The sequence below is a fragment of the Balaenoptera musculus genome, chromosome 14 (genome assembly GCF_009873245.2).
Source record: "Balaenoptera musculus isolate JJ_BM4_2016_0621 chromosome 14, mBalMus1.pri.v3, whole genome shotgun sequence".
In the NCBI taxonomy this organism is placed as follows: Eukaryota; Metazoa; Chordata; class Mammalia; order Artiodactyla; family Balaenopteridae; genus Balaenoptera; species Balaenoptera musculus.
In genome coordinates, this window is record NC_045798.1 from 29,392,215 (window position 1) to 29,412,953 (window position 20,739).

General features: G+C 46.6%; 2 protein-coding genes across 3 annotated transcripts in view; both read right to left on the minus strand.

The window, feature by feature from the left end:
- Positions 1 to 20,739, minus strand: part of GNAL (G protein subunit alpha L) — an 88,980-nt gene that overhangs the window by 10,494 nt on the left and 57,747 nt on the right. The window lies entirely within an intron of this gene.
- CHMP1B (charged multivesicular body protein 1B) lies at positions 1,292 to 3,869 on the minus strand. The gene has a single exon (XM_036823531.1). It carries the CDS (start codon positions 3,736 to 3,738, stop codon positions 3,139 to 3,141), a length of 600 nt encoding a protein of 199 aa, XP_036679426.1. The 5' UTR covers positions 3,739 to 3,869; the 3' UTR covers positions 1,292 to 3,138.

Genomic DNA, 20,739 nt, shown 5'->3' on the forward strand with positions numbered 1-20,739 from the left:
TCAGTTGTTCTCAACAAACACTGCTGAACTGTTTGTCCTGACACCGTTCAGGAGGGATGGAGGATGTACAAACCCTGAAGAGCAGGAGCAAATATCTCCATCTGGAGAAACACGATGGAGGAGGAGGACAGGGTGGTCCTGAGGGTACATCCGGGCTCTGCTGAGGCCCCCGCACCCACTGTGATGCTGTCACCAGGGAGCTCTGGGCATGGTCACGAGTGACAGCACCCAAGGGAGATCTGCATTCACACCTACTGAGCTGGGTATACCACCTGATGCCCAGGAACCATGACTGAGATGCACTGGTCCTGCCCCACATGGAACCTACTGTCTGGTTGTAGGAAAACAAACCTCGGTACACCAGGCAGGCACTGTCTCATTCCAACCAGTTGATTAAAAGAAAAAAAAAAAGAGATGGGGGCCTGCTCATCAGTTTGTTCAATGACCACAGGCTTGCAGCTTTTTGCCAACAGCACCTGAGGTCCTGAGCTTTGGATTTTGGCTACGGAAACGCCTCCAAGAGGGTGTCATGCCTGTTGCAGAGGAGGAAATCTAGAATATGAGGTGCCTCACTTCTGCTCAATGAGGTGAGGTTGTCTGGCTGACCCTGAGACCACGTTCAGTGAATAAGGTTGTCAGATGGGTGCTTACTTTAGGTGGCACCTTTCCAAATCGAAGACAGCAGGGTGGGCACACGGCACCCTCATCTGAAAGGCACACACACATTAAGGCTCCTTCAGGAAGAAGCAACTGTAGTAAGAAAGGTCTCCAATAGTGCAGTTATTATCTGAACTGAAATAAACTAAATAGTTCCTAAAGTAAACTTAAAAGTTTATTCTAAATCCATTTGGAAACTGAACTTGAAGGCAGAAAAATACAAAGGAGAAATAAGAGCAAAAATACTAGTAGTTGCATGGAAGATGAACCATTTCCTTGGTATGTTTGAGCTGGATCCTTTTGGAAATTCTCTCTTTAGCCTAGGCAAGTTTCAGTATGAGGAAGAACCTTGTTGCCATGAAGAAACTATTACAGTAAAGAAATAGCAACTTGGGCTTCTAGAAATATGCATGCAAACAGAAATTCAGGTGCTAAAGGTGAGTCTGGAAAAATACTATGCTTTCTGAACCAAATCAACCTCTGAGTTCTTTTTCCTTAAATAGCTTTGTAAACAGGATGTACACTCAGTATGCAATAACATGCAGTTTAAAGTGATTTATTTGACAACTTCTGTGGTTCATATTCCAGCATTTCATCAACTGCAAAACTGAGGAAATAATTCATGGGCCTGGTATGCTTTTGAAAATATTTATGTTTCATAAAAATGTACATTCATATAGTTTGAAATGAACATATTTTAAGAAAGTTCAAGCATATATAAGCATTGTTTAATCTCACAAAATATATTAGTTTTGTTGGGAATTATCTGCACTATAAAAGGGTCCTCAATTTACCAAATGATCAACACCAAGCTGTTATTTAAGTTGTAATGATGTTTTCAGTCTAAAGAGGGGTTAGGACTCATGCTGTGCTCACACACAGCTGCCTCTGGGCAACCTTGTGGATGAGAGGAGACACCAAAAGGGACTAGTTCTAGAAAGAGGATTTGGGGCAGACGACTGGCAGGTGTCCTTTACAGAAGACTTTGGAACAACATCCAGTCAGACATAATGACACTTATATACGAGGGTCAGTCCTCATCTGCACACAACTCTTCATTTTTTTTTCTCCCTTAATACACACACGTTCATACAGGAGGACATGTTGTTAACAGTGAACACTTGGTTCTCAATCTTTCAAAAGGCTTGGAAGAGCCCCTTTAATTATTTTCTGAAATACTGGAATTCTCTCCAGTGAAGGGAAGAGGGAATTTAAAATATCCTTAAGTGTTTAACTTAGATTAATATGCTGGCCAAGGCAAAAGCAAGTTGCTGTTCTCCATGTTTTGCGGCTCTGAGAAAGTGGTAGCTACAGGCTCTGCTTTTTCACTTTTACTTTACACACCACCATGCCAGAAAGATGGAAGGCAGCACATCTGGGCTCTGGCCTGAGAGGGTCGAGCCTATCGTCTGACCCTGCATCTGTCCTTCCCAGACTTCCAGGTGGCTGCATGTATGTGTAAGGGATTTGCATGGCTAAGCCAAACACTCCAACATGTATTTCCGAGGTTTTAAAAGAGCTGTTGCTTTTAAGACAAGATAATAAATGCAAATAATTAGAACCTAAAATGCAGTTCTAATTTTATTTCTATTTTTGATTAAAATCAAAACAAAACCTACACACACACAGTCCCAGGGCTTTCTCAAACCAATCAACGGTTCTTTGGCAACGTCAGAGTAATGTGACTGTCATGCTAATTGCCATACTTTAAAAGAAGTCTAATTAAATAGGAAAATAACTAGAAACGTGAGCGAGAAGTTCACTTGGAAAAAACTGTCATACTAACGTTAAACCTTGTAAATCTTAAAACCATAAATGAACACTTTTCTCTTATGATAAATGCAAGTTACATGGCATTTTTTCCAGTTATAAAAAGACAACTACCATAAGAAAAATGTATAGGACGTAAACAGTAACTGAACATTATGCTGGAAAGTCGTAAAGTAATTTTAGTGTAAGTTACGAGAACAGATGAATAGTCACCTGTAGTCTGGATTTGATGACAATAAACAAAGGATACACAGAATAGCACTGCCCATAAAATAAATCTCTTAATGAGGTGTTGATAGCGCTGTAATCAACCTAAGTAATCACCTCCCGTCAACTCTAGATATTATCGATTACACAAAATTAAAAAGAAAACCTTCAATTCTGGTAATTCGGGCAGAATACTGAATACACGGGAAACTAGAGTTTTGACCAAATTTTTGAGAAAGATTCATATACGCCAAATTAACCAGATCTGTTAAAAGGCAGCTATAAAAATACACATGATCACAAGCTATACAGAACTTTCAAATCCATTTAAGAGTGGAGAAGGCCTGGGACGTCTTCGTGTATCTGGAGAGCACTGTAAAACCCAAAGGTAGAAGCATCTTGAGTAAGAGCAGTTCAGCATTCAGGCCGGTTCCGAGTTTCTAGCGTAGAGTATCCGTCTTCGACCGTGGCTGCGGCCGGGACGCCTGAGAGCGGGTTCCGCGGTCACACTTGGTCTCGCAGGCGGGCCAGCCTCTGGGACAGTTCGTCCTGCTCGGCCGAGGCCACGCTCGTGCCCACGGAGCCGGTCTGGCCCTGCGGCAGCTCCATGTTGAGGTCGAGGCCGGCCTCGTCTGCCATTTCCTGCAGCAGCATATCCACCTGGCCCTGGGGAGTGGTCAGCGTCGTTGTGCTGCTCATCGTGTCCTCCATCTGCTGCGTCTGCACGTCCAGCGTCTCGAACTGGTGCTCGAACTTGTCCATCAGGGCAGAGATCTTCTCGAGATTCATGGTCTTCAACGTCGCGTCCATCGACTTAACCACACCGGCCATCGACTTGGTCACCTTGCCCATCGTCACGGCCGTCTGGACCCTGGCGGCCACCGCGTCCACCCGAGCACTCATTCTCAGGAAATTCACCGCCTGGTTCTTCTGGCGAATCGCGTTCTCGGCGTGAATCCTCGCAACTTCCATGTTGCCCTTCTGAATGGCCTTTTTAATCTTGGCCTTTTCGGCCTTTTCCTCCTTGTCGCATTTTTTGGCACTCCTTCCCAGTTCTTTGGCCGCGAACTTTAGGTTGAACAGGTGTTTCTCCATGTTGGACATGATCGTACGGCTCCCGGGGGTCGGCGGCCAGGGCTGAGGTGGACGCCAGAGGAGGTAGGAAAAGAAAGACCGCTCCCGGCCGCCGCTCCTTTGTTTTGGTCCCACTTCCCGTTTCTGCCGCACGCGGCGCAGACCGTGACGTCATCGCTCGGCGCCGGCAGCAGGGCCGGCGTGGCGCACGGCGTAGGGGGCGGGGCTCCCGGACCTGGAGCAGGCGGACCTGGGCGCAGGCGGCGAGATGTTGTAGCGCTGACCGCGGCCCCGCTGACCCGGGCGCTCGCCGACTGCACCGAGTTCCCCCCACCCGCACCAGTTGTTAAAGTACTGAAGCATTAGTAAATTCACGGAAATGCGTGCCCACACACTTTCGTAGGCACGGACAGGATTGTCTGGAGCTGCACGTAAAAACTGTCCAAACTTGGTGGCCTGAGGTGTCCGGCCAGAGGCTGGAAACCAGGAAGCTGTCCTGAGGTTAGCAGACCACAGCCTTCTCCATCTGCTCTGGCAACTTCCACTTTCTCAGGGGAATGTGGACCGTTAATAATTAAAAGTACGAAACAGAAAAAGTTTTATCACTGACCTGCGCCTCGGTCTTTGAGGACAATCTGGTTGCAGCCTGTGACATCCTTTTACTGCAGTGGGTGAAAATACCTTCTGGTCCGCGGACCACCTCGTCTATGCTGTGGCTGAAGGTCAGCTTGTAGATGAGTTGCCAGCAACTCCAAACATACAAAAGTCCTTGTGTGGTTTAGTAATAAAAGACCCATCTTTTGCTGACATGATTCTGTTTGATATTTTATAAATATCCAAGGAACTTCACTCACATTTCATTTTGACACGAAACTGTCATTTTAAATTATGCAGGCAGAGGATGCTGAAGTACTGGGACCCACACCCACTGGCGTAGATCAAAACTGTCACTATGTATTATACCCTTTAGAAGTGCAGGCTTTCAGATGGCAGCAGACTGTGCTGTGGCTTTTTTCTTTTAGGAAGATTCCTCCCGTACAGCAATAACAACATAGCAGGGCCCTACCTGCCCTAAGGAGCTAGGCTGAAAATGAACTCTGAGAGTAATTCTGTTTGAGATAGTTTTAATCCAAAGTCTCACCATCCCTTTGGGCCTCGTGTGATAGTTTGCCCGTGGTGCTGTTGAACATGCATTTTCCTAAAACCCAGCTCTGGTTATATCACTCTCTTGCTCCAAAACCTGAGCAGAAAGGCACGCGGCAAACACGGTCCCCACCCTCCCTTTTCTTTCCCTCCCCACCCAGTCAAGCCAGGCTGAGCTTGGAGGCTGAACACCATTTGTGTCACTTGGTCAGTGTGGATGAGGAGGGATGGGCCTCCGGACACTGTCCCCACTGCCTGGGCTTCTAGCCGTCGCATCTCTGCCTGTTGTGATCCTGCCCCTGCTCAAAGCTGCTTCTCCAGGACTCCCGCTCCATGCTGTCCCCTTACCCCACACAGCACACATGTCAGGCTGCCTGGCATGGGGTCCGGGTACCTATTATATTACGAACTGCGTGGAGGCAGAGAACAGTCTTATTCCTTTCCCCCCTATGGAACCCAGCACACACTCTGCACACAGCAGGCACTGAACCCAGTAAGGTTTTGCTGAGTTGAACTGTGGCTGAGAGGGGCTAGGATGTTACCCTCGTCAGCAGCTTAGCCAAGATTACTTTTTTCCCTAAAGCAGAACATTTTCTTCACATGAGACATTTCCTAGAAACAGAATATAGAAGACCAATAAAGGGAAGAAATCTGTTTAAAGTGGGGCTTAGAGGGCCCCACCCCCTCCACTGCTCACCCACTGTCCCCCCCTCAGCCCTTTCTTTTGGGTCCCTTGCAGTCAGCAAGCCAGTTCCTTGACCATTACCCATGGCCTGTTCCATTAGGTGACAGGGTTTGGAATATAAGCATGAGAAACCTTGACAGATTATGAGGATAATGACAACTAACATATTAAGTCCTGATGTGCTGGGTTGTTCTGGCCACTTTGCATGAATTGACTCACGTCATCCTCACAAACCCTAGGAGGTAGACGCTGTTAACACCTCCATCCTACAGGCCAGGGAACTGAAGCGCAGCATGCTAAGCCACTGGCTGCGGCCACAGCTGCTGAGTGTGAGGAATGGGATTCCAGGGCTGCAGTGGGACAAGTAAGAAACAATGGGGGATCCAGTAAATTAACATGGGATCCAGCGGAGTTATCATTTTTACTTAAAGGAAGAGGTTGATGCAGCAGGAGTTGTTTTGAGACAGCTGAGGACTGGATTGACCGCGAGGTTAACAGGAGCTAAGGAAGGCTGCTCAGAGAAGTTGACAGCCCCTGAGGCTATGCTTGCTGACCAAGGTGGGTCTCCTCTGGCTGCTGGACAGCCTGGACTCCAGACTCCAGCTGAGGACTCCAGAGGTCCGGGCAGACTGGATGCCGAGGGGAGGCTGATCTCACCGTGGGCCCTCCTTCCCAGGCCCGGCCCTCTGCTTTCTTCTCTGACACCCCAGCCACCCCACTGTGCTCAGTATGACCCAGGCTGAAGCTCTCATGGTCACTTTCCTAGAGCCAGCTTCCTTCTGAGCCCAATGTCCCAACGACCTGCTGACCCTGGAGAGCTGGGGGTGTAAGGCCGTTGGCAAGTCCTCCCACTGACTGCTCGGTCCTTCCCCCCAAACATGCTCCTCCTGCTAAAGGGCACTTCCATGCACCCAGCTGTTCAGGTCAGATTCCTAGGAATCATCTGGAACCACCCCCTTTTGAAAGTTCACTGCTTGGCACCAGGTACCAGTCACCCTCAGGGACACACGGAAGCTCAGTGTGTTTCTGCTGAACATATGACTGCAGGCAAAGGATGCGGCACTGGGCACATACCCCCTTGATGACCATTTCCAGGAGTGCATGACATACACCACTGCATCTATTATATATATAATTTTCCTCTCTATTCATTTAGGAACACAGCTATAATGTGAGACTCCGAGACTCCTCAAACCTTGGGAAATCGCAAAGCCATTGTCCGTCAAATTATATTAACATGATGTCCAGGTTGAAAAACGAAAACAAGAAAGCGTTAGAAGGAAACAGAAAAGTCGCCCCTGAGTGGACTGCCGCGATGTTCCACACAGGTGCAGCTGGGAAACGCCCGGTCAGTGGTCCTCACGGTGGCAGCACAGCCCGAGTCCCCCTGTCCTGATGGTCTAATCACACGGACACAGAGATTCTCCTGCTCTATGCTGAACACCTTACTGATCTGACGACAGGCTGAAAATGAAACCTCAACACTCTAGGCTGTAAACACTTCCGGGATTTCCCTTGGTGCAGAGGAAAGCAATGCCTACAGCGCCCAGCCGTTCACAGAAGGAGCCTCCACACCCCTTCCCGGTCCTCTTTGCAATAAAGAACAATCTGATTCAGAAAACAGCAATGGCAGTAATTCTTTTTTTTTTTTTTTTAAGTCTCTAAATATTAATTTCCCCACTTGAGTTTTGTTAAAACATAACTCCAGATTCTCTTCAGTTTGGTCTTATTTTAGGACGATTTTGGACTTTCCCAACAAAAGAAGCAATGTGAAAGCCAGAGGGGGAGGCCTGGGTGTGATCCTGACTGGGAGTCAAGGCACCGGGAGCTGGTCCCTTCTGGTAAAGCTGGGTGATTCCTCGTGCGATCCGGCGTAGACCAGCTCACTTCTACGGGCCTCAGTTTCCTCATTTGTAAAACTGGAAAGGGAGGACCTAGGATCTAACAGTCGTGCCTTCATCAGGTCTTGGCACCGGGGGAGGCTGCTCAAAACTATTAAATTTAAAAAAAAAATCCCTGAATTCAAATAATTCAGGCAAAGTCTCAAAATAGTGTGTTTTGGCCAAGATGTGAAGCAGTGAAGACTCTCATACACGACTGGTGGGAGTGTCAGTAGATATAACCTCTCTTTTTTATCCAATAAAGTTAAAAAGTGCACCCCCATGAGCACCAGTTCTGCTTGCAATGATCCACCCCAGAGAAACGCTTGCATGTGTGTCCCGGGTACAAAACAAGACGCCATGACCTAAACCTGGAAACAACGTAACTGTGAACACAACAGAGATACGAATTGTGGCAGATTTTTACAATCGAATACTACATAGTAATGAAAATAAATAGCTACACCCATACTCAAAGCATGAATACATCCTAAAAACTTAACTGGAGCAAAAGGAACAGACCAAAATGGTATACACGGCATAATTCCATTAAAAAAATCCCTAAAACAATCTGCAGAGATTCGTTTTAAGATTTACTTAGAGAAAAAATGTACTGTTTAAATTGCTTTTCTCCCGGCAATTTGTGATGTATGTTGCCAGATCTCGTGTGGAACGCAGAGAGAAGATTCAGCAAAAGGGAGAAGGCGGACTGTGTCTATTTTTATGTTACTCCTCCATATACAAAACAGTTCGTAGGAAGAAAATCTCCTCCTTTGGTGAGAAAATCTCCTCCTCCTGCCTCAAAGGGACAGACGAACATAAGCAGAGAGTAAGGAACTGTGGTCGGAAAACAAAGACCTGAAATATTTCACGGTCTGGGACATGTGCCGGCACGCCTCTTCCCAGTCAGTCTTTCCATTCGTCACTGGGAATCTTTATTCTGCTACTTTTTCTTTATTTTTAAGAAAAGCTTATTCCCTGCATAGAAACATGTGGCAGTACCTAACAGCTGCCTGGCTGCCTGATGGGAAGTAGGTCACCTTGCGGCCACTGCTCTGGGTGGGAAGGGATTTCAGGACCACAGGTCCGGGGCAGGCGGACAGGACTGCTCGCTGGTCCAGCCGGGCTGCAGAGGGGACCGCTCTCCAGGAACCTGGAGGCTGACGGTTCTCACACAAGTTTTTTTCCCCTTAAACTTGAACATTCAGCTTACAAGTCGTACGTTAAAAACAGCTACTGTGCACCCTGGGCAGTAAATCTGCTGCACATCACAGCCCTGTCTAGGCCTGCTCTGGCAGCTCATTCTGTGAATAATGGAAACATTAGAAGCAGAGTGTCCTCAGGGCTTGGTGGGGTTGAGTGTCGGGACCCAACCCTGGGCCCCTCATTGCCGCTCCTGGGATCAGTGTGTGCAGCTGATACACCCACATCCTTAATCGGTGCTGTATCTGACCCATCCCGAGACACAGCTTTTAAGTAGCATCCTGTCACAGTTAAATTAAGCTTAAGTGGGTCACGTGATTTAAAATACCCATGGCCACAGAACAGAGGACAGTGCTGACAGCCATGTACTCTGAGAACCACTTAAAGTCCCTTCAGGTCTAGTTTAACCCACACTGTACACATAAAGGAAGGAGTCCCGGGCCATTAGTGCCCAAGCTCGCAATTTCTTTTTTTTTTTTTTTTCGCAATTTCTTTTATTCAAGGAGGAGCTGCAATTAAGCTTTTGAGCCAAAACATAAAGGTTTTGTTAGTTTAAGCTGATATCTTTAGTTAGGAAGCAAAACAGGATGAGAACTCCACTATAACTTAACTCAATGAATCCTACTAGAAATAACTTAAAACTTCTATTTAAAACGTGAAAAATCCTGTTAAAAAAGCCGGATACTTGTTACCACTTCTACATTGCTATAATTACTATGATAGCCTTCAGTTTCTCTGAGACAGTGAACACTTGTGGTCTGAAGGAGGCCAAAGGTAGGTATTTTTAAAAGCAGTGTCAGCTTTAAAATGATTTTGAAGGAAGTCATCAGATACAAGGTATCTGAACTAAAATATAGTGGCTATGCTTTCTTATTCTACTGTTTGGTGGACTTGGGCCGGACTCTTCCAGCTCACACCTGTTTCCACAAGTACTGCCTGGCTCGAGGCTCGGGATGTACGGCGGGGGTGGGAGGTGGGGACAGGTGAGTAATCCACACACGTGATGCATTTATACTGTTCCACAAAGCAGAGGGGTGCATTTCCCCCGCGTTTCTTTTTTTGGAAGGGTCGCCACAGTCGGGGCACAGAGATGCTGGCGGAGCTTCCCTGATAAATCTGCCCATTGAGGCTAGGTTCTAGCAGATATTTCTATTCCAGGAACCACTAGGCTGCCTTGAGGCATGTTTAACCGTGTCCTAAATATAATAAATCCCAGCCAGGGTTAACATCTGGAAAACAATACTTAACAGTAAACTCTAGCATACTGCGGGAGAGAGAAAATGTATTTTCAGAGCAGGAAATGTATTTCCTTCTCCTCAGAAACAATGCCCGGCCCTCGAGGTTCACATCGATGGAGAACAGGATGGGGAACACTGAGTACCAAGCACTTAACTGTGATCACGTGGCTAAAACTGTTAGTGAGCACACGGGAATTCCATCTGTGCTTAGTAAGTTAATATAAGAACAGAATGAAGCTTGTATTTGAAAGGTAGCTTTCTACTGGTATCATGGAGTCTAATTATTATGTGATCAATGGAATTTGGTGTAAGGAAGAAGGACGGTTTTACTTTCTTCCTTTTTTGAAAGCTTTCTTTGATGTGAAATTACCAAAGGGCAGCTTCCTCACTCCCTGAATCATACTTGAAAGGCTGTAATTACATTTCTTGACAGTGTGAACACACGCTCACTGTTTACTGGAAGGAGGGAAGTCCTTGTGTAATGTACTATTTACTAGAGCAGCCCGTTTTCTCTGAGCAGAAGTGAATGCTTCTGCTCGAAAGGAGGCCATGTGAAAACATGAACCAGCCTTTCGTCCTGTCAAGGCTGAACAACAGTCATTGTCTGATTAGACCACATTTGTTTCTCCTTTCATCGTATGTTGGACACTTGCGTTATTTCCACTTTCTGGCTATTTTGAATAACGCTGCTATGAACAGATATTGTGCCTTTATCTGAGTTTTAGAGAAAGATGAATTCTGTACAACCGAGAATGAACAGTTATAATGTAAAAGTCCATTCATGTAACAGTTGCTTTCTGAACACCTACTATGTGCTGGGCTCTGTTCCAGGCATGGCGGGGAACAGCCAGCAGTGGCCCACTGACCCATCCATAACGGAGAGTTTAAAATACCTGATTAGATTTACTTATTCATTCAACAAATATTTAATGAGATGTTACTGTGTCGGGCACTGTGTGGAGAAGAACAGCTCAAAATCCTATGGAAATAACTTCTTACAACATTACCTGCCAGTTTCCATAAAGATTATTTTTTAGAGATATCAAGACATCTTTTCAGTATGGGAATCGTATTTTGAATCAGTATTTTTGTTTTTCCATTTCTCCTCTTCCCTTTTCTTTCAGCAGCATACCTGTACTGCCAGCTCAGGCACACAGGTGAGACAGAGATCCTTTTATAGGGTCAGGAGCATCCACTTCTGTGGAGCAATCGTTCACCACTTTTGAACGGAGTCTCTCTTTTTGCTTTTTCCTTGGTATTAAATAGAAACGCCCTAAAATTAGGCAGATTCAAATGATCAGCAGTCTCCATATTAATTTTACTGTGGTGTCCAAATTAATCTAACAAGCCAGTTGCAACAGGGGGTCTCAAAGTGCATTTAAAGCACACAATTCAGTGGTTTTCTTCGTACTTCCAGACTTGTGCAACCAGCTCCACGATCACTTTTAGAATTTGCATTGCTCCAAAAGGGCACCCGGTACCCATCAAGCAGGTCCTCTCCTCATCCGCCCCCTCAACTCCCCTCAGCCCTATGCAACCCTAACCTACTTCCTGTCTCTACAGAAATACTTATTCTAGGTATTTCATATAAATGGAATCACACAGTATGTGGCCTTTTGTGTTTGGCTTCTTTGACTTATCACATCTTCAGGGCTCATCCATGTTGTACTGTGTGTCAGTGCTTCATTCCTTTTTACAGCTAAATAATATTCCATTGCATAGACAGACCACAATTTGTTTATCCATTCATCAGTTGATTTGGATTGTTTCTTTTTTTTGGCTGTGCTGCGTGACATGCGGGATCTTAGTTCCCCCAACAGGGATCGAACCTGTGGCCCCTGCATTGGGAGCACAGAGTCTTAACCACTGGACCACCAGGGAAGTCCCTGTCTTAAAGTTTTGGTATAGATGTATGTTTTCAATTCTCTTGGGTGTATACCTAGGAATTGCTGGATTATACGGTAACTCTGTGTTTAACTTTTTGTGGAACTGCCAGACTGTTTTCCAAAGCAGCTGCACTATTTTACATCTCTACCAGCAAAAATATGAAGGTTCCAGTTTCCCCAAATCCTCGCCACATTAGTTTTCATCTGACTCTTTGATTCTAGCCATCCTAGTGGGTGTACAGTGGTGTCTCATTATGGTTTCAATTTGCATTTCCCTGAGAGCCAATGATGTTCACCACATTTTCACAGCTTACTGGCCACTTATATATCTTATTGGGGAAATGTTTCTTCTGATCCTTTGCTCATTTTAAAATTGGGCTATTTATCTTTTTTTTTAAATAAATTTATTTATTTTATTTATTTATTTTTGGCTGCATTGGGTCTTCGTTGCTGTGCGTGGGCTTTCTCTAGTTGCGGTGAGCGGGGGCTACTCGTCATTGTGGTGCGCGGGCTTCTCACTGAGGTGGTTTCTCTTGTTGCAGAGCACGAGCTCTAGGCGCACGGGCTTCAGTAGTTGTGACATGTGGGCTCAGTAGTTGTGGCTCGTGGGCTCTAGAGCACAGGCTCAGTAGTTGTGGTGCATGGGCTTAGTTGCTCTGAGGCATGTGGGATCTTCCCGGACCAGGGCTCGAACCCGTGTCCCCTACATTGGCAGGTGGATTCTTAACCACTGCGCCACCAGGGAAGCCCTATTTATCTTTCTGTTATTGAGTTGTAAGAGTTCTTTATATACTCTGGATACAAATAACTTATCAGATACATAGTTTACAAATATCTTCCCTTTTCGGTGAATTATCCTTTAAATTTCTTGAACTATGAGGACCTCTATAAAGAAACCCCAACTATCCTGGTTTTCATTTGCAAACTATGTTTGAGACATGAATGTGATAAAAATGAACAGTTAAGGAGAGTGACTTCAGAATCTGAGAAAATGGGTGTCCTTGTGAAAATCCACTTATTTATAAGCTTGGACCCACCCTCATCATCTTTAAAATTTATTCTGTGGCAGCACCTGGCAGGCATTTCATGCTTATATAATGTTTGTTAAACTTTTAAACCATAATAGTCTCTCACAATCTTTAGGTTTAAAATGTGAAATCCTGGCTAAATCAAGTAACAGCCTGATAGCTCTACGTAGTCGTGGGCAGTTTTGTTTCCTCCTCTGTAGAATGGAGATAATAAACTCTCCGGGTTTGTGTGAGGATGGATATGTTAACTCATATGATGTGCATGGTAAGTTTCTATAACAATGGGCTATTCTGCAGCTACACTTGGAAGCTGAGAATTACAGGACACATCTCTTACATTATTCTGTAGCTGCACATCTTATTAATAGTTAGTAGTATGAGTGGTTTTCAACCTGAGTTCCCTGGGCTCTTTGCAAGTGTTTCCCATAATTCAGCAAACACTTAAAAGAATGGTAGTAAAACCCTTCCACATCAAATGTCTTGTGTGCCATATTATATACTTCATGGGGTACTACCAATGCGTTACTCTGTGCTGCTATGTTACTTATTTTTCTGTAGACTTCTGATCACATCTATACTTATGTATATTTTTCTTCCCCCTATATTTTATTATGAAAAATTTCAAACACACAACAAACTTGAAATAATTTTATAGTGAATACTTGAATACCTACCACCTAGATTCTGCCATTACCATTTTTACTGTACTTTATTTTTAATTTATTTATTTTATTTATTTTTGGCTGTGTTGGGTCTTCGTTGCTGTGCCCGGGCTTTCTCTAGCTGCGGTGAGCAGAGTTGCGGTGTGCGGGCTTCTCTTTGCGGTGGCTTCTCTTGTTGCAGAGCACGGGCTCTAGGCTCGCGGACTCTAGAGCGCAGGCTCAGCAGTTGTGGCGCAGGGGCTTAGTTGCTCCGTGGCGTGTGGGATCTTCCTGGACCAGGGCTTGAACCCGTGTCCCCTGCATTGGGAGGCAGATTCTTAACCACTTTCCTGCCACCAGGGAAGCCCTTTACTGTACTTTAAAAGGTCACATATCTACCCCATTTATCCATCTTATTTTTGATAATTTCAACAAAATCGCAAACACCAGAATACTTCCTCCTACATGATTCAGCACCCAGGTCATTAGCTAAAATCAATGTTTGTTGACAGTTTACTCTTCTGATGTAAATTTTGATCCATAGAAACCCAAATTGTGAGTGTACGTTTGCTGAGTTTTGACAAATGCGTACACCTGTGTAACGCTAACTCTTATCAAGACATTATGCCCATGTTTTTAGATGTGCAGTTGTTTGGGAGGAAGGCTGTAGCATCTACTGCTTAGACGACCAGCCCCGTCCAGCTGCAGGACCTCGAGGTGAGGACAGGGCACCCACTTCTTCCGATGCCACTGAAGCTCCGGCTCACGTGAGGGTCAGAGTCCCGTCATCACGTCGGAAATGTGACACATTAAAACATTTAAGCATCTATCTGACTTTACATTTACGTTAAGGAACGGGAGGAGTTGTTAGGGTCTGCTAGGAATTCCAGTTGGTGGGAAATTTCTTGTATTTCTCCTTTCCACATTCCTGCATAATTAACTTAAATGTTTCTTGTGATTGATTATAAGGCCAACTTGAAAAAAACCCATTTCTGCTACCGTTTGCAGCTACTCAACCGCATAAACCAGAGTATTTCCACACACCCCTCCCCCCGCAGGAGACACTGGACGCTGAGCCCAGAGGAGACCAGCCGCCATCCAAACCCACACTACACAGATCATATAGTAAGTAAGTGTTGCCAGTGTGAACATTGAGAGTTTCACTCTATTCAAGTACCACTTTAGTTTGGCATTTGACGCATTTCATTCTGCTGCTACAAATTCTGGACACTGGCCCTAATTTTTAACCTGGGCCCCGTGGAAACTGGGGTTTCCTGGCATCAACTGAGGGGCCACAAAGGCTCTGGGGGGGGCTCTAAGGGCAACACCTCCTGCTCCTCACCCCTGCGGAGCCCTCAGCACGCTGGCACCCCATGTGGGATACTGTTTGACAAAGGGTCTATCTCTAAGGAACAAGAGGAAAAATAGCTGTAAGGCAGCAAAAACGTGTGTGTGTGTGTGTGTGTGCGTGCGCGCTTAACGCTATCTGGTTCAATGGCCCAGTGTCCACAGCCTTCAGAATGAATCTGACAATACACAGTGAACAGGAAACTCGTTCCACCTGCCGGAAGGGGCGAGGACGTGGGGTCCTGCCGCCTTTACGGGAAGTCTGAGGACCCAAGAGACAAGGAACGGGAATCCCCCAGGATTCTCCACTCAGGGGAGTAGTTTTTCTGAGAGGTTTAAAAAAATCCATGTATACAGTGTGACATCACGGAAAAAAAAGGTAGTCTCTGTTCCTGGTTCCTGACACAGGGCTCCTGAAACCCGTGTAATTTCCTAAGTGAGACGAGCATCTTTTGTTCTAATGGGGTGACTCTGGGTGGGCTCCTGGTTGAGGGCTGGTCACCAGAAAGACCAACCTGTGATTAGAAGCTGGGAATTTTCAGCCCCACCTGCATCCTCCAGGAAGGGAGGAGGGGCTGCAGACTGAGTTAATGATGTATCATGCCCCCATGGGGAAGCCTCCACAGCAAACCCAGCAGCATGGGGCCTGGAGAGCTTCCCTGCTGTGGACACATCCACGTGCTGGGAGGGGGTACCCCCAACTCCACAGAACAGAAGCCTCCTACCCTCAGGACCCTCCCAGGCCTTGCCCTGGGGAACCTCTTCATCTGGATGTTCACCTGTGTCCTTTATCATATCCTTTAATAAACCGGTAAACGTTAAGTAGGTGTTTCCCTGAATTCTATGAGCTGTTCTAGCAGAAAACTGAATCCGAGGTGGAGGAGGACACGGGCACCTCTGATCTGAAGTCAGGTGGGACAGACGTGGGGGGTCCCCTGGGGACCTCGTCGTGATTGGCACCTGAAGTGGGGCGTCTCGTGGCCTGAGCCCTTACCCTGTGGGGCCTGAGGCTCTCTGGGAAGAGAGTGTCAGAACTGAGTTAAACGGTGGGACACCCGGCTGGTGTAACACATCTGGTGTCAGACTGTGGTGAGTGTGGTCACAGTGGGAGCAAAGAGGACCCACGAGGGAAGTGAGGGTTCCCACCCTCAGGACCCTCTCAGAAGCTGCTTCTCGGGGTGAAGTTTCCGAAGAGGGCAGAGGAGAACCAGGCTGACCCACTTATACTGAGATATTTGCATGTAATTTATTCTTCATACTTAAAAACATTACTGCCCATAAACACTTCCAATGCTACAGATCTAGAAAATGAATCTGAAAATAAACTTGGCTGAAATGAAGGTCAAAACGAGGGTTCAGAAGCACTCAGGTAATTGATTGGATATTTAGTGAGTTAACACTATATAGTAACATGCATATTTAAAATTATTGTTTATTTTACAATGACCTAAACATCCACTTTGAAGTTGAAACTTCATTTTTGTGAATAATTTCCAGATTGTCCTGAAAGCTCACATTCAAGGACTTGCAAGCCCTGAGATCCAGGCTGGTGTGGAGGGGACAAACGGGGCCCCCATGGCTCCTGCCGGGCGGCAAAGGGCACACGTGAGAAATCACTACACCTTTCTCACTGCTCTTTTCTTTTGGGGGGATATTCTCTCCTTTCCAGAGTGTTCTAAAACCAATTATGTCAATGGATGTATATGAAAGGTGAGTATCATGTAAAGACATGTGTGCAAAGCGTGAGAACCTACATACACTCCAAGCTGTAGAGTTTCAAGTTAGATTAAGCAGAGTACGATTTTATAAACCTGTTCTAAAGATCCAATTTTCCAGGGACTTCCCTGGTGGCTCAGTGGTTAAGAATCCCCACCTGCTAATGCAGGGGACACGGGTTCGAGCCCTGGTCCGGGCATATCACATGCTGCGGAGCAACTAAGCCCACGAGCCACAACTACTGAGCCCACGAGCCACAACTACTGAGCCCACGTGCCACAGCTACTGAAGCCCGCGTGCCCTAGAGCCCGTGCTCCGCAACATAGAGAAGCCACTGCAATGAGAAGTCAGTGCACTGCAACAAAGAGTAGCCCCCACTCGCCACAACTAGAGAAAGCCTGCGTGCAGCAACCAAGAACCCAACGCAGCCAAAAATAAATAAATAAATAAATAAATAAAAATCCGATTTTCCCTGATTTCCTTTCTCCCAAAATAGCTGTTTCCATGGCTACATAATCACTTATTATTAGCACTTAGAGGAAACACATTTTGGGGGATAATGCAGTAGAGATTGTTTTTAATTTTCACAGTGGGAACTGGGGCCCTCTGTATGAAATATAATCTCTGCTAATTTGCTCAGCTTGCTTGATGCTGCAAAGACACTCATTTTTACCAAATGTACAACCCTTGAAGTTCATAATAATGATTGTTCCCACGCTCCTCCAGCCAGGCTGGTCCTGGTGTTGGATGGTGCAGTGCCCACCCCGCCTGCCACAGCCCTGCTTGGGGACGCAGAGGTGGCCGCTGGCCGGGGTGACAGGGACAAGGCTGCCCGGCTGGAGCAAACCTGTCTGCCCTGTTTCCTCTGGGCCCTGGCCTGAGGGTTATGGGGTGGCCCCACGGGTCAGCAGACAGGGACGGAGAGGTTGTGATGCCTCGGGCTTCAGTGGCTCTGAGAGACTCAGAACAAATCCCCCCTTTCCTGAAGGAGCCTTAGCAAGTGTCTGCGCCTTGCATGCCAGGTGGCACACACAGACCTGAGCAGACTTTCTCATTTGTATATGAAAGGTGCTTTATAACTTGGGAGCTCCACGTGTGCCCGTGTGTCGCGGCCTGGAGAGGGGGCGGCGGGTACGAAGAAGCAGCCCTTAAAATGCTTGCTTAGACTTGAATCTGTTGTTGGGAAGAGGACCGAGAGGAGGCAGGATTTCTGCTCTCACGAGTTTTCACCAAGACTGACTTGGTGGTGCCATCGCTTGTCCTGCCCTGGACCCTTCCCTCCCCAGTAATGTTTCTTTTTTAAAATTGAGATATAATTCACATAACATAAACCTCACCATTTTGAAGTACACAATTCAGCGGGTTTTAGTATATTTAGAACCATCACTACGATTCAGTTCCAGAACATTCTCATTATCCCCAAAAGAAACCCCGTACCCTTTAACAGTCACTCTCAATTTCCCCCTCCCCCAGCCCCTGGCAACCACTAATCTACTTTCTGTCTCTATGAATTTGCCTGTTCTGGGCATTTCATACAACTGGACTCATTCGATACGTGGCCTTTATGTCTGGCTTCTTTCACTGAGCCTCACGTTTTCAAGGTTCATCCATGTTGTACCATGTGTTGGTGCTTCGTTCCCTTTTATGGCTAAATAAGATCCCATTGTGTGGCCAGACCACGTCTGTTCATCCAGTTATCCTTTCATGGACATTTGCATTGTTTGCACTTTTTGGCTGTTGTGGATAATGCTGCTGTGAACATTCGTGTACACATTTTTATGTGGATGTATGTTTTTAATTCTCTTGGGTGTATACCCAGGGGAGAAACTGCCGGGTTCCTCTGGGTTTAAGCTTTTGAGTTACTGTGGCGAGATCATCCTTGGATTCTTCACTGGCAGCTCAGCCCCCCTGGGAAGCGCCTCTTCCCCCAAATATTCCCGTGGTTTCTGCCATGGAAGAAATGACTTCAACAGGGCTTAGAGTGAATCCCTTCTTAATTAGCACTTGGGCTCAAAACACAAGACTGCTGAGCAGGTAACATAGTGACTCAGAGTCACACCGAGGTGTCGGCAGATCTTTTCTCAGAGGATTCAGAAGAGAGAGGAAAAGAAGACCTGTCAGAACCCTGGACTCTGCCAGGGCAAAGCTCAGTGCCCCATCTGCCCCGCGCTGAGCCCCGGGCTCCTGATCTGCCCATTCACTTATTTCCAATAACCCTGATTTCATGCCAGAACTCCCACTAAGGAGCCGGGTCTTTGAGGAGGAATAAGACACATTCCCCAAGGAACTGGAACTCTGGGGCGCTGGGCAAGCCAGCATGAGCGTCCTGGTCCCAGGACATCCCCGGTTGGACATTGAAATGTCCTTTCTGTCCTTTATTTCATGAGCAAAGGTGATGGGAGGTGGAAGCAGCTACGTTCCTTCAACATCTTATTTGGCAACAAGAAAACATCTGTCTCCATGTGTAGGTCTAACAAGAGTTACTGAAATATTACTTGTTTTTGAAATGTCTCACCCCCAACCTCAACATCTGAGTGCAGAGGAAAAACCAGATTGTTATTAAGAGACAAAGGTTGCTGACCTAATCTGATTCCCATGCATATTAAAATGGATTAAAAAAGCAAAGCTGGGACGTTATGATTGCCCCAGACAGTGAGGTTTAGAGGGGAACGGCTTTCTGTGATTCTGCCGAGCCCAGAGTGAAGACCGCAGGAACCTTGGTGTTTTATTTTTGACGAGCCTGGGGTCTTGAGCTCGTGCCTCAGAGTCTCACTCTCTGTAATTTGAAAGTACGGAATGGAAAGAAATAGCAGAGCTTGGCGGGGGCTCCCCGGCCCGCCACCCCCCGGGTGGGAACCCTGATCTCAGTGGCCTCAGGTTACCCCCTGGACCTCAGTTCCCACATTGGAGACACAGCAGCAAGAGCTCAGGAGGGCTCACGTGTGCCAGGTGCCACTCTGGGGTCTTCGGGTCTCTATTTAACCCTACAACAACTGTACAGGAATACAGCCCATAATTTTATCCCCATGGAAGTAACCTGCCCAAACTCTCTGCTCTCGGGAGCAGAGCAAAGATCTGGATCCTGACTGCCTGCTGTCAAAGCTCATGCTGCTTCTTTTTGTCAGATTTACTTTGCACATTCTATTTTAAAGTAAACCATTAATTCTATCGCTATGGTGATGGGTTGTCTCTTTTTATAAGAAAGAGAAACTCCTAATGCGACATTGAAGGGAGCTGTGGTCCAGAGGCGACTTCGCTCAAGAAATACTGGGAACCACGATCAGACACATTCCCCGAGAACCTCAAACGCAAACCTATATGAATGTTAATGTTATCTCCAGCTGTGCTAGAAATTCCCTCTGGCATCACAGCTAGACTTCCCCAAACCAGAGCCTGATGGCATCCTGTCCTCCATAAACAACATCTCCTGGGTCCCTGTCCCAATAACGGCCCCGTGGTCATCCTCATTGACCCCCCCTTTCCTCCACCTCCCTCGTTCGATCCAGTGCCTGGCTCTGTCCCTGAGGCCCCAGGCTCACCTCCACGGCCACCACCTGCCCGGGTGCACCCACGGGTCTCTGCCGCCTCTGTTTCACCCTCCACGCAGCACCAGAGTGACCTGACAGCCTCACTCTTCCAGCCAATGGCCACTTGCTGTGTCCGGAGGAAAATCCACGTTCCCTGGCCTGGGAGGGTGTGGCCCCTCGACCCCTCTCACCTGTCCACAGCCACCTCCATCACCGCTGGGCGCCCACAACGCTTCCTGTCAGTGCTGGGGACATGCCTGCGTCCCCTCCTGGGCCCTGCCCACCCCGCTCAGCACCCCTTGCCCGTGACAGGTGATGGAGCCTGAGCTCCGAGGGGTGAGGAGGGGCCGGGGGCGGCCGCACCCCCCTGTCCTTAGTCAGTATTCACAGTGTAGTTCTAAATAGTGTAGATTTGGTCCCAAATACTGTGAATTCCCAGGTTTTACGCTTCTGGAACCTTTTCCACAAGTATGGATTTTTAGAGTTTACAGACTTAAAATGTAAAAAAGCTTATTTCTTGATGCCCAAAGAGTTATCTAAGACAAACTTTAAATACAGTTTTTGTTATCAAACGAGCAAACACAGCTAAAACTCGCTGATTAACCTTCTTCTGGGGACCATTATGCTCTAATAGTTATAGACTGAATCTAAAATAGCAAAAGATAGGAAATAGGAAAATGAGAATTTCAGGGAAAAACAATGAGCCAGCCTTGGCACCAGAGTCCTTTGCTTATTTC